This window comes from Suricata suricatta, chromosome 8 (assembly GCF_006229205.1).
Source record: "Suricata suricatta isolate VVHF042 chromosome 8, meerkat_22Aug2017_6uvM2_HiC, whole genome shotgun sequence".
NCBI classification, from domain to species: domain Eukaryota; kingdom Metazoa; phylum Chordata; class Mammalia; order Carnivora; family Herpestidae; genus Suricata; species Suricata suricatta.
Genome location: NC_043707.1, coordinates 16053416 through 16067538, shown reverse-complemented (window position 1 = coordinate 16067538; position 14123 = coordinate 16053416). Strand labels below are relative to the sequence as shown.

The 14123-nt window shown below is 42.9% G+C and overlaps 1 protein-coding gene and 1 long non-coding RNA gene across 4 annotated transcripts in view; both read right to left on the bottom strand.

Annotated features, from left to right (window-relative positions):
- Positions 1-6009: 6009 nt before the first annotated feature.
- LOC115298564 lies at positions 6010-10256 on the bottom strand. Its single transcript, XR_003911789.1, has 3 exons — positions 9618-10256; positions 9383-9462; positions 6010-6330 (listed from the first exon to the last, which is right to left on the bottom strand). It is a non-coding gene; the product is annotated as an uncharacterized LOC115298564 (long non-coding RNA).
- A 370-nt stretch (positions 10257-10626) lies between these two features.
- The window catches only part of EEF2K (eukaryotic elongation factor 2 kinase), a 61885-nt gene continuing 58388 nt past the window's right edge, over positions 10627-14123 (bottom strand). For all 3 annotated transcript variants that reach the window (XM_029947516.1, XM_029947518.1, XM_029947517.1), the window contains one exon: positions 10627-12996. In XM_029947516.1, coding sequence (XP_029803376.1) covers positions 12887-12996 — 110 coding nt within the window. In that variant the 3' untranslated portion in view covers positions 10627-12886. The remainder of the gene's footprint in view (positions 12997-14123) is intronic.

Sequence of the window (14123 nt, the reverse complement as noted above, 5' to 3'; positions counted from 1 at the left end):
GAGGGGCCACGTATCACCGGAAGAAATGTTGGATTCCAGCAGTAAATCGCACCGGGGGCTCGGAAGGCTAAGCCAGGAGAGTTGGCGTAGGCAGTTTTCTCTGAAAAGCTGCGTTTTAATAGTTACTCAACTAATAACTGAAGTATTGCAAAATATGAAAACTTTGCAGATAAGGTACAAATGCACTTTTATCTTTGACCCTCATCTTAAGTCCCATCCACAGAAATAACCATTATTCTCAGCTTACTGTCTATCTTTCTGGATTTTTTGCTCTGAATTTGTGTGGAGATAGATAGATCATAGACAGATAAATAGATAGATATATATATAGGTGTATATATATCCATAGGAAGTTGATGTTCTTTTGTGTGTATGTTTTTACATAAATATTATACTATTACTATTGGTCTGCAACTGTTTTTTCACCCAAATATACTTTTAAAATATCTATCCATGTTGATGTAAATAGATATTTAAAAATACAGAAAAAGTTCAAAGAAAAAATAATTATCCACATTCCCACCCACCTAATATTGTGGCATTTTACTTCCAATTCTTTTCCTATGTATATACTTTTTATTAAGAGGTACACAGGACACGGTACAAATACGCTCTCCTTTAAAAAATCCATTTAAAATATACTAGACAATTAAAAATTAAAGAAATAAAAATATACTAGACCATTACAAATTAAAAATAAAGCCTCCTTCCCAAACCTCTTTCCTTGACTATAACTATTATTATGATTTGATGTGCATTCAATCCATTTCTTATACTTTGTGTATATATCTTATACTGTGTGTGTATATATCTAGGTCTGTATCTATATTAATACCTACAGACATAAATACAGATATTTGAATGTGTATATATACATATATATATACAATAATGGAAAATATATAGAATCACTATATAGAATGGTCTTCTGTATGTTTTTCATTTACATATATGTTATTATACCAAGATCATTCTGCAACTTGCTTTTCTACTCCAACATTATGAGGTCTCTCACCATGCATATGTGATTTATTCCAAGATGTGAATATGGACATATAGGTTGTTTATATTACATTGTTATGTTCCAATTTCTGGCTAATAAACTGTTGGCACATACCCTAACATTTGGGCATTCCATATTTCTCCTTCTCTTCAGTCCTCCTCAACCCAGTTTTTTTCCCCCACCTACCTTTAACATAAATATTAATAGGCAAAGATTTCATTGCACCAGGAGAGTTTGTTGCTTTTAAAGGAATCTTTAAAAAATGCAGAAGCAGCCGCCTGTTGAGGACACAGGCTAGGCATTGTGGGGGATTCAAAGCTAAATGAGGAATAGTCCTTCAGATCAATAGTAACATTAATCTAGTCACAGTGTTTTAGACTAGGAGGGATTTTGTGAGTCGTGTGCTGGGCTTTCCAAAGGAAATATCCCCATGGTAAAGGAAAACTGCTGAAATCTCTGCCTAAGCTCACTTCTCTAAGAATTGCCTGACCAACCGGGAGAGTGGATCCCTGGAAGTCACCATTGTGCTGTGGACCCCCTCGCCCTGCCACACCATGGACCACGGGCTGTATGGTAGATAAAGGACTCAGGTCGGACCAATCAGATTCTCTCTTGAGAATCTGAACTGAGACACGGTGATTTCCTGATTTGTTAATTTGACCATTTTAAGTGTGACAGTGTTAAGCATTAGTGTCCAGGACTAACTGGAACAAGGGGAAAAGGGGCATTTGGGGTGGCCATATGCTGTGAAATGGACGGGAGAAGTAGAGAAAGCCAATGCATGGAAAAAGAAAGGATGATACAATAGGAGCAGAGTCCTAGAAAATTCCTAAATTTTTTCTGGCTCCCGGCTCAAGACTCTTCCTAGGACCCAATGGGATTCACATTCTCGGAGACATCCTTTTATCATTGCAATAAATGCCACTTTTCTGCTAAAGCTAGTGCTACCTGGTAGCTATCCATGTAAGAAAGACCTCCCCCCCTTGTGTGGTAGGGGCTCAAATGAAGCTAGAGATATTTCTGCCAACATTCTGGAGCAATTCACATCTGTTCCTTTCAATACATAGTGGATGGGGTATTTAACAGGGAGCTGCACAGAGGCAGGTCAATTCTGAAAGGCAGAGCCCAGGGCCTCCGTCTGGAAGTTTCTTGCAGTCTCACAGCCCTACTACACAGCTGTCTGTGAGAATCAGGTGTGAAACTAACAAGCAGGAAAAGCAAAATGTTGCATCAGAACTCCTGGGCCCACAGGGTCTGTCCCAGCAGCTTTAAGTAGGGAGATGGAGGCAAGTGCTGAAACCCAGACTGTCCCTTGGTATGCCTCCTTCTCTGTCCCTGGTTAGTGGGGCAGCTGGAGGGGAGAGCACCACAGATCAACACTGCCTGCCCATCCCCCCCACCCTCAAAGTAGCCAGTGGAGGCTGGCTGTCTCTACATCATAAACCCTCAGGTGCAGTGAGGATGGGCATGGGGGCTCGGTTCTGGATCCCCTCCATTCTTCACTTTCTTGCTCCTATAAAAGGAAAATTATCCCAAATGTGGACTGAGACCAAACCTTTCTGCACAAATCTCCTGGTACAATGCTTAAGCTTCTTCTTACGACATTTGATAGCATTGAGATTTATACGGTGAAGCTAGCTTTCTACCCACACAACTGAGTCTCATCGGTCAGTCAAGAGTATAATGAACTTTTACTGAACATTCTTTTCTTTGCAATTGAATCATTCTTTCCCTATAGAATGTGTCTACCAGGATAGAGGCCACAAGAGTGGCCACCTTGTGTGGGGTGGCGATGGAGGGGGCGGGGTGGTGGTGGTCGTATTATTGCCTGGAAAGGGGCCCGAGGGAGCTTTCTGGGATGCTGTAAATGTTCAAAATTCATCAAGTTGTACACTTAAGATTGTGCAATTTATATATGTGATAGTGTATTAAGTACATTTTTGGAACATTTTCCTACTAAATGTGAATCTTTGGACCCAGCCTTGGATTCTTGCAGCAAGATTGTAATACAATTTTGACACAGGCTTGCCATAAAACCATCTGAAAATTTTCTTCCACACTCTCCTTTAATCTCCAAGGCCCGTTTCCTCTTCCTCGCCGAAGGGAATACTCTGGGTGGGAATCTGTTGTTTCTGCCTTCCCAGAACCCCTTCCCCCATTTTCTGGTTCCAGTACTGATTTTCCTTTGGGGAGACCTCCCTGTGGTCTTGGAGGAACAGTCCATTATAGGGCTAAGGCGGCGGCACAAGACCTAGTTGGAGCAATCAGAGGCTTGAGCCTGGGAATCTGAATCTGGATACCAGAAGGTTTAGCTCAATAGCAGGGTGATAGACTGAATTTCCAGATCATCCATTACCTTCTACTTATTAAATCTGTACACTACCTCTGGTACCTCCCTTTCTGATGTCTGATTCTTTCATTCTGTAACCTTCCCTTCTGTTAAAAGCTACATCCTTCCCCCCAAATTGTTTCTTGGCTAAAGTTGGCCAGCATAGAGTTACCTACCACCAAGGAGCCCCCATGATCACCCAGCCCTCCCCCAAAGGAACTTTGTTCTTGCAGAAGACACACTTCAGTCCTGTGTGCAGAGCATAAATCCTTAGTACGATGCCCAGGGCACTTCTTTTTTTCTGGAAAAAATGCTTAACTGGAAGGAAAACTGGGACACGGGAGTGCACTGGGGCTCTCCCTGGTAAACTGGGGCATGTGGTAACCTTACCCCTTGACCACTCAAATGTGCTGTGTTGACTCACATTATGCTGCAGGCTCTGCTGGTGGTGGCACCCTTCCTCAATTCCTTTAAGTTTTCGTTTTGCAAGCACACTCCTGGTGTCCCAGGAAGATGCCGGTGGTCATGGGAATAACACAGCAGCAGCAAGTGGCATTGTTTATGTTGAAACTATTGGAACTATGACCGTATCTGATCTTCAAACTTTAACTCTCCTTTTTTTATGTCACGTCCCCACCCAGGCCGGCAGGGCAGTAAATCTGGTCGTAGGTTCCTGAGGGAGGGAGCGAAAATAGGGCAGAAAGGAGACACAGAGAGTGGGGCAAGACAAGCGTTTCTGATCAAGCCCAGTTTACTGAGGAAAATATCCACACCTTTATAGGGTTTGGGGCGGGAAGCTGACCTAGGTTGGTTGCTAGGAAACAGGGTCAAATGATTATTAGAAAAAAGGGGAAACCGAAACAAACTTCAAACACAGCATCTAAAGGGGAGCCCAGACTTGCGTCTCCGACGCTGGGCAGGGGTACGATTAACACTGCATAAGCCCGAATGCGGTTGATCTTTTGTTCAATTTGGCTTCTCCCGTCCGGCCCAGTCTGGCCGTTTCCAATCCCTGGATCAGGAAATGCACTCCCCTGGCCTCTAGATGGTTAATCTTGTTTTTCAGGTCGCACCCCTCAGGGAGTGATACTTCCTTGCCTGAGGCGGCCGAACGTGGCAGAATCTTTGCAGCTTCCCACATTTTTAGATGTTTATTTATTTTGAGAGAGAGACATCAAGAGACAGAGAGAGAGAGAGAGAGAGAGAGAGAGAATCCCACGCAGGCTCTGTGATCTCAGCACAGAGCCCGACTCGGGGCTTCATCCCACAAACCCTTTGATCATTATCTGAGCTGATATCAAGAGTCAGATGTTCAACCAACTGAGCCACCCAGATGCCCCAACTTAGTGGATATTTTAAATTCTTACTTTATTTTTTTAACTAAAATTTTTTAACGTTTATTTATTTTTGAGAGAGAGAGAGCATGAGTGTGGGAGGGGCAGAGAGGGAGGGAGACACAGAATTGGAAGCAGGCTCCAGGCTCTGAGCTGTCAGCATAATGTCCAACGTGGGGCTCGAACCGATGAACCGTGAGATCATGCCCTGAGCCGAAGCCGGCCGCTTAACCAACTAAATTCTTACTTTAATGTAATCAAAGAAGTGGAAATGAATAGCAATCCTATAAGGCTTGTTATCAAAATCAGCTGTGTGCCTGCCTGCACTTTCAACTTTCGGCTGATTCTTCTGACGTTTATCTCCGAAGGTCTAAACAACATTCTAGGTTGTTCCCTCCCCACTCCCATCTTAGGTTTCCTACCAGTCAGGAATAAGGCAAGAACTGAACTCTAACCATCCCTAATTTCACTATCACAAACATTCCCTGACCACAGTCCTCCAAATATTCATATTGTAATTTCATTCGTGCAGCAGTTAGTCAATGCCACGCACTAAACTCAAGCTTAGCTATACACTCAACTGTTACTTTTCCTTTTCTGGAAAATGTTTATAGGGAACAATCACCTTATGAAAACTGTATCTAGTTTCTATGGATTCATACCTAACTCAACTTCAGCTTGTCCATCCTGGCCACACACACATAAGGTATTCTGTCGCTTCAGCTTCTTGAAGACATTTCTCCCATAGCCCCCTGTGAAACCTGTAAATTTGTCTTTATTTTTTAAAATTCTATTTATTTATTTGTTTATTTATTTTAGCAAACTCTATTCCCAGCATGGGGCTGGAACTCAGGACCCCTGACAGCAAGAGTTGCATGTTCTGGGGCACCTGGGTGGCTCAGTAGATTGAGCAGCGGACTTCCGCTCAGGCCATGATCTCGCGGTTTGCAGGTTGGAGCCCCACGTCGGGCTCTGTGCTGACAGCTGGGAGCCTGGAGCCTGCTTCAGATTCTGTGTCTCCCTCTCTCTCTCTCACTCGCTCTCAAAAATAAACAAACAGTAGGAAAAAAATTTTTTTTTTAAAGATTTGCATGTTATACTGACTGCGCAGGCTAGCTGCCCCCACAGGGCTGTAAACTCTCTAAGTTTAGGGAAGCCCACCATGTTGGGGTATCCTACACCCTTGGGGGTCGGATTTCACCTCAATCTAGCACCAGCAACCATGCATTTCTTGTTATTCCCCCCACAAGAGCCTTCCTTTGAGGGAGCAAATCCTCCAGTGTCTTCTGGAGAAAGAGCACATCGAAGATTAATTTTTTGAAAATTTATATATAGGTCTACAAATGTCTTTATTCTACCCTTATACATATTGGGCATATGAGTGTAAGTCAAGAGCAATTTCCCCAGAATTTTGAATTCTAAATTTAGAAATCTAATTTTTGAATTTAGAATTTCCCCAGAATCATGATCTTCCAACTTCCAATGTGACTGTTAAGTTGATGTCTGATGTCGTTCTGATTCTCGATCCTTTGTATGAAACTGGTTCTTTTCCTCTGAAAGCTTCCAGGATCCTTTGTCCTTGGTGTTCTGAAATTTCATGAAGATGAATCTTGGCAGAGGTCTAATTGTATCCATTGTGTTAGGTAGTCGTGGGCCCTGTTATTCTGGAAAATACACATCCTTTGGTTCTGAAAACTATTCTTGATTTTTTAAAAAGATTCTTTCCCCTTTACTTCCTCAAACTCCTAATTTAGGTCCCTAAACTTTTTTTTTTTTAATTTTCTTTTAAGACTATTACACTTCTTTTTTTCTAACAGATACTACTGAATATTAAGTGCTCCAATTCTCTAGGATTTAGTTTATAATTGAGAAAATTAAAAATGCGCATTAAGTCAGAAAGAAGTGTGTAGAAAGAAAAACAAATGGATGCTTCAAATGTCTCATAAATAACCAAAACCAACCTAACAAAAAACCAGACCAGGTCCTAACCTGACTTAATGAGTTCCATTTGAAACTCTGACAAGTACGTCAAGGTAGAAGGAAAAAACGGAGCCTCTCTGGAACCCTCACTGGGTTACAGTGAAAGTATTTGCTTACTGCTGAAGGATTTGTGTGCTGGTTGGACTGAGTTCACTCCCTTAAATTTTATTTTTTATTTTCTTAGTTTATTTCTCTTGAGAGAGAGAGAGAGAGAGAGAGAGAGAGAGAGACAAAGAGCACATGCAAGCGGGGCAGAGAGAGAGGGAATGGGTAAGACTCCTAAGCAGGCTCCACACCATCAGTGCAGAGTCCCACTCAGGGGTCAGACTCACAAACTGTGAAATTGCGACCTGAGCTGAAACCGAGTCAGACGCTTAGCCAACTGAGCCAACCAGGCGCCCCTCACTTCTTTAGATTTTAATCAACACACGGCAAATATAATTTAGTACAAGTGACGACTATATCTATATGCAATTTCAATTTCTTTATCAAATTTTTTTAAGGTTTATTTTTTAGAGATAGAGACAGCATAAGCATGGGAGAGGCAGAGAGAGAGGGAGACACAGAATCCAGGGCAAGCTCCAGGCTGCCTGGCACAGGACTCGAACTCTGGAACCATGAGATCATGACCTGAGCCAAAGCCAGACGTTCAACTGACTGAACCACCCGGTGCCCTGCAAGTTTAATTTCTATGATAAGCCTATATGAAAATCTCATCAATGAAATTAAGATCTTAGAATTCTGGCCCCAAATTTTAAATGGCCAAAGATCATTAAAAAAACTATGCATGCAGGGGCACCTGGCTTAAAAAATCTTAAAAAGAAAACAAACATCTACGCGTAATCTTGGGCTGTCCTTAGCTAATTTCTCCACAAAGCAGGAGGGATGACAAGTGTTCTGCTGTGGAACAGTGGTTCAGCTCACCTCGTCCGTCCCTCTGACTTCCAGTATTTTCTCTCACATTTTCCATCCTTTTTGCTGTTGTTCCACTTCCCGGGGGATCTCCATTACTTTCCAAGTCTTACTAAATCACTCATTTCTGTAGGAGTATGCTCAGTTTCCAAGAACTCTTTTGTTGTGTGAATTTTTAGAAGTGCATCTGTTCTTTTTGTGGATGCGAGATCTTTTTCAAGTTTTTATTTTTAAAGTGATCTCTACACCCAACACAGGGCTTGAACCCACAACCCAGAGATTAAGAGTCACACACTCCATTTACTGAGGCAGCCATGCGTCCCTCCAACATCGTATCTAAGGAAATTGATAATAGTTTTTTGTTTCTTAAGGTGTCCTTTTTCCTGCATTTTGTTTCCTCCAAGATGGTTTGTTCTGGTGTCTTTTGTGTGAAATGTTTATGGGTCCTTACATACGGATCTTTGGCTGTTAAATAGTTTGGGAATCCCTGTCGATGTGGATGGGGCTTGGTGGCCGAGGCCTCTCAGGTGGGGGAGGTGCTCCCTCTAGCCTGCCTCATTAGGAGAAGTACCTAGAAGTAGTTCATCTCAGATTCCCTAGAGATTTCTCCAATGGTCTGCCGTCTGCCGGGAGTGTCAGGCAGGTGGCCAGTGCCTGGGAGCAGAGTGGGAAAAGGTGGCTGGTAAAGCCCCTACCTCCAATATGGAAACTTCCACGTAGCCCTCTCTTCTGCAGAGAACCAGACGCTCCTTTACCTGGCATCCCAGATTTCTGCAGGGTGACGGGCAGGCAGCTAAGTGGCTACACAGGGGAGGTGAGCTGGTCTAGCAGTTTGATACTTTAAGTCTTTCAACTGACCCTCTATTTTAGCCCCATTTTACTTCCCCTCCCCCCTTCCAGAGGTTGCTGGTGCCAATTTCTCAGCCCTTGGGGGCAGCAGTGGTCTCAGTGCTAATTCACTTATAGTCCCTTTGCTTTTCAGACTCATAGGCTTATGCCATTTAAAAAAAAAAAAATCTCTTTCCTGGGGGACCCGGGTGGCTCAGTCAACTGAGTGTCCAACTTCAGCTCAAGTCATGATCTCCCAGCTTGTGGATTCAAGCCCTGTAAGGACAGGTCTGAATCAAACTGACTCTGACCTTGGAGGCCTAAGTGTCAGCTTCTCAGACAACCCTTGTAACACCCAGTCAGGAAAGACCAGCTAACACCTTAACATTTCTAAGGGGAGGCCTAAAGATGGCCACGCCCTACCTGAGGGTCCTGGGTCCACTCTGTAATTGGTTAGAGTTACTGTCAATGATGTGATGCTATAATGATTGGACCCCTGTACCTGTGTCACAATTTCCTGTAACTCCCCTTCCCAAACTCATAAAAGCCCGCACTCAGCCATACTCGGGGCTCGCTCCATGGGGATCCACTGTGTTGTTGAGGTCTGTGAGCCCGAGTTTAGGCTGGCCGGGCCTAAATTCGTCATAAAGCCCTTTGCTTTTGCATGCGTGCTTCGGCCTCCCTGGTGGTCTCTGGTTTTTGGGGGCGATATTAAAATCTGGGTACAACAGCCCCACATGGGGCTCGGGGCCGTCAGCACGGAGCCTGCTTTGAATCCTCAGTCCCCTTTTCTCTGCCCTCTTTCCCTTCCCCACTTGCACACTTTCTCAAAATAAAACATTAAAAAGTTTTTTTAAAAAGAAAGAAAATCTCCTTCCTGTCATTTTAGTGGAGACTGAGGAGCAAATGGACCTAAGTGTGTGACTTTAACTGCTATGCATGAGTTCAAATTTCCTGAAGTTAAAAATGCATTAGTTTGAAACCAAATGATCTTACCATTGACCAAGATTTTCTTAAGGTTTGGATCACAAAGCATCTTTAACACGCCAATATTTCCTGTGAGGCTGGTGATCACTCTGAAATGTAAAGATTATTTTTTCTGTTTTACAGATGAGAAAAATCAGGGGGGAAAATACTTTAAAGCAAAAGGACAGCAAATGGGCCAAATCTAAAATCTAGACACATTTTTTAATAAATTAGAATTTATTAGAAATATTAAAAATCAGGAGACCTTGCATTAACAAATCCAGTTTCGGCAGCTATAGAAAAATTGGAAAATGGGGTGACATTGGGCCCACACTTCCGGCGGTGATGATCATTTGGAGCCGAATCACAGCTGTTGCCTTGAGGTGGGGCCTAGCCCTCCAGGCAGCCGCTTCATCCTATTTGCTACTAGAGGACATTTGAATTTGAGACAGGGAAGAAAGAAACCACTTTATTTGAACAGACAAGATGGAACATAATACATATGCAAAAGTAAATTTATATCACAAGCTACTTCTCTGGGTCCTACCCAGGGTCCACCTTGGTTAGGTTAAATAGTTACCTGGAGACTAGAAACAGGAGTAACAGGCACCAATCCATGCAGAGAATATGCGTATTTTGTTTCCTTTCGCCCCACAGAAGCTGCATATACCTTTGTAAACATTTGATTTGTAAATCATGTCTAGTACTGCAGCCAAATGTGCTGGGATGAAAGGAAAGGAAATCACTAAAACAGGAACGAGGGTAATTTACCTGGCTTGGTTCCCCAAGTTTGCATTTGATGAAAAATTCCCACAGTGCCTCAGGTCGGGGGAAGGGAAGGGGTATTCAGATGCACTGGGGCTTGGCTTTTTTTTTTTTTTCCTTCTTACATCCATAAAGCCTGCTTTAAAAAAAGAAAAGAGAAAGAAAAGAAAAATAAAAGAAAAAAAATAAAAGAAAAAAAATAAAAAAAGAAAAGAAAAATCCAGCAAAACTGAAAAGGATATTACATTCTAGTCTAAATTTCAATTTCATTCCCAGGATCCTCTAAATAACAGCAGCTTTCAAATCCTAGTTGCAGCGAGCTGCCACCAGCTGGCGCCACTGTGAGAGCCTACCTTTCAGATCCTGGTTTCTCCATCTATGGTTAAAGATACGGGATTATATCACAGACTCTGCGAATCTCCTGGACCTTCACCTGCTTCTTGCACTTCAAGATGTTCTCTGATGACTTCCCAATTGAGCTGGAATGTCCTGGGGTTCTTTGTCTTCTATTTTTGCATGTCCAGAATTTGGGGGGGGGGGGAGCCCTAACCAGCTGTAGAAGGCACAAAACTGGGGTCTGAAGTACTCCTACTGGCTCAGAAGGATCTCAGCATCTTGCAGATCACTTTACTCTCACTGGTCTTTAATAAGCATATGCTTAGCTATCCACCGGCCTTTCCAGCCTTCTGGAAGAGAAGCTGGCTGAGTTAAGGCCACGGAGGTGGGCGGGTAGAAGTGGAGTGGGGGCAGTTCAAGCCAATTCGGCCGACAAATCATTAACTGGTTCAAAGTATCAGAGCCGAAGATCAGGTGCTGTGACTCGGGTTGGCTCTTCATTTGCTCACACATTTACTGGGGCCTATTCTGTGTCAATGACCTGTGTTTTTGAGCACTGAAAGTTGAAAAATTGAGATAGCTTTTGCCTTCAGGGCATACTGTAGTTAACTCTCAGTCAAGGATTAGTGCCAGAGTTGGCAAGCTAGAGCCCAGGTAGGCTGTTTTTGTAAATAAAGTTTTATTGGAACATCAGCCACGCTCATTCATTTAGGTACTGTTCATGGGTGTTTCTTCTCTACACCAGGGCTGAGTAGTTACAGCAGAGACTACAAAGCCTCAAGTATTTACTATCTGGCCCTTTAACAGGGATTAAGAGACAAGTCACAATAAAGTTGCTTTTCCCTTATTTGTCATGTGCAATTTAACTCTACACACTGGTTTAAGACACACAAACAAAAAATCTAACCCAAGCCAACTTTTTGATCTGGTGCAAATGAAAAAAAGGGTGAATAGTCCCAACTGCAAAGGAAGCTGGTTGTGGTGTATCCACATACAAAAATGAGGGCTACTGTAATTTACAGATAGAAAGGATTCTGTCAGAATCTGCTTGATTTTTTCCCATAGCGCACACTCTGAACTTCAGAATCCAATGGCTGCACAGGTTCCCAACTCCACAGCTCTTAACAGTACTGCGTTGGAAGACCTGTTTCAATGGACAGATAAGAATGGTTTGTACGTCATGTTCTGCTTTTTTATTTTATGTTTCCATTTTTAAACAAAGGAGGAGAGGCTGCTTTAGCACTTGGGCTTGATCAAAGCAGTGTGTTTTCTTTGCTATCTGATATACCAACTGAAATCAGACTGATATTAAATCTTACTCCTTTAAAAGGGAAAGCTCAATTAAAGACAGAGTCATAGCCTGGCCCTGGGGAAACTACTGGAATTAATGAGTGTTTATAGTTCTTGCCCTCTCATTCACAAACATCTGAGCTAAATCTCAAGGGGCTGCTGCTGAAATAGTACGGCTGCAATTTACAAGAAAATGAGCCTAGCTTCAAGCAGAAAATGCCAAGGACAGGGCCTGGGGAACAGATTCTACATACAAATGCCAGATGCCAAGAAAACACAGAGGAACACTATACAGATACCTCAGGTACACTGTGGATGCTGCCTCTGAGATGCGGAGTATATATCCGCTTGGAGGAAAGTTCCAAATTGCTGACCTTACATGTAAAAGGTTTGAGGCGCACCCTCTCCCACACTAGCTTATGGAGAAGTTAGAGGTAGTAAATGTGTGCATACAAAAATCAAACCTGTTTTATAAAGCCCACTCTAGAAAGCATGCTGAAAAATGGAATTTGGCTGTATTCCAGAAAATCAGTTGCATTTGGAATGGAACTTAAAAGTTAAGCCAACGACCAGTGTGCAGGCCTTCGGCCACAGTGGATGGGGTGCTGGACACTGTGCAATCTCACATCCACAGAACAATGCCACGTATGCGTCCAAATGCTCTGAAATAAGGCTTTGCACTACATCACGATAAGACACACCCCGTGGAAAGTAAATGTGCAGCTCTACCTTCCCTATCACAACTCAGGAAACAAGTTCTGTGAGCCAGAGATTTCATTTCTGTACTGAAAAAGCTGGTGAGCAGAGCCCAAAGCTCTAACAGTTTTCATTCATGGCAGCAAAAAGCACTTTCTATCTCATAACCAAAAAAAAATAAAAAAGCAAAACGATATGTTGGTTCATTAGGCTGCTTTCTCAATCCCCCAAGATGCTGCCCTAAGGGATGGCTGTGATGGCTCTGCTAATAGCAAAGACATTTTCAAGAGTCAAAAAATGAAATACAAAAGTTGATTTACAATACGCTAAAAATACTTGCCCCTTTTCCCCCACCCCCCGAAAAAAACAAATAATAAGTCTTCTCCCTCCCCTCCCTGCGCTTAGCCCCTTTGCTTGGGATTGGCCGGCAGGGATTTTCCTGGCAACCTATTCCTCCATCTGGGCCCAGGCCTCCTCCGCCTTCTCGTAGTACTGGTTGGCCAGCCGGCCCTTCATGGCTTCCATCGCTGCCTCGGCTGCCTGTGTGTACAAGTCGCCTGAAAGGAGAGCAAAGTGGGGCACAAAGAGGTAAACCACCTGCTGTTTTCGTCAGGCCTGCGACCCAGAACCCTCCCTGAAAATAGTACGCGAATATTTCTTTAAGAACCCAAACAGCTTCTTCTCCCTTCATCTGGCACTGAGACCTGGGTGGGTGGGTGACTCAAGCCTGGCCAATTAAAGCACTCTCCGCATTCCCACCAGGTCTTAGGGACTTAAACACAGCCAATCAGAAAATCCAGACTTAGGCACAGCCAATCAGAGTAAACCATCTCAGTGAGCTCAGTGATTGGCTTAGGGGTGGGTGGGTGATTCCATTTGAGCCAATGAGAATCAGGCTGAGGATTTTTACAGGCCTAATGAGGGAATGAATGACAGTGATTAGAAATAATGTAGAAGAAATAAAGATTATAAACAGCTTCATGTCAGTTCTGGAGAGATTTTTGCTTCCAAGAAAATTTGTGCAAAGTGTACAAAAAGACTTGGCTGTCAGAGTTTTTTGGATTTAGAAATTTCAAATAAAGGATTATAGAATTGCATTATTATTTGCTTAGTTTTTTTTTTAAGTTTATTTATTTTGAGAGCGAGAGCGAGAGATTACAGGGAGGGGCAGAAAGAGAGGGAGAGAAAGAACCCCAAGCGGGCTCCACGCTGTCTGCTCAGGGCCCAATAGGAGGCTTGAACCCACAACTAGTGAGATGATGACCTGAGCTGAAATCAAGAGCAGAGGCCTCACCAGCTGAGCTACCCAGGGACCCCTTATTTGCTCCGTTTTTTTTTTTTTTTACACAACCTTAAAACAACTTTAAACTTTTAAATATAGGCTTATCCTATGAAATCAGGCGTTCAGTATGATTATGTAACATATATATATAACATGCACATCAACTGCTGAATGAATAAACAAAATGTGGTGTATCTATACAATGGAATATTATTTGGTAGTAAAAAGGAATGACATGTTGATATCTGCTACAACGTGGATGAGCCTTGAAAACAAGATGTTAGGTGAAAGAAGCTGGACACAAAAGGCCACATATTGTATGATTACATTTATATGAAACATCCAGAACAGGTAAATCCACCAAGACAGAGAATAGGTTAGTGGCAGCCAGGGTTGGAGGGA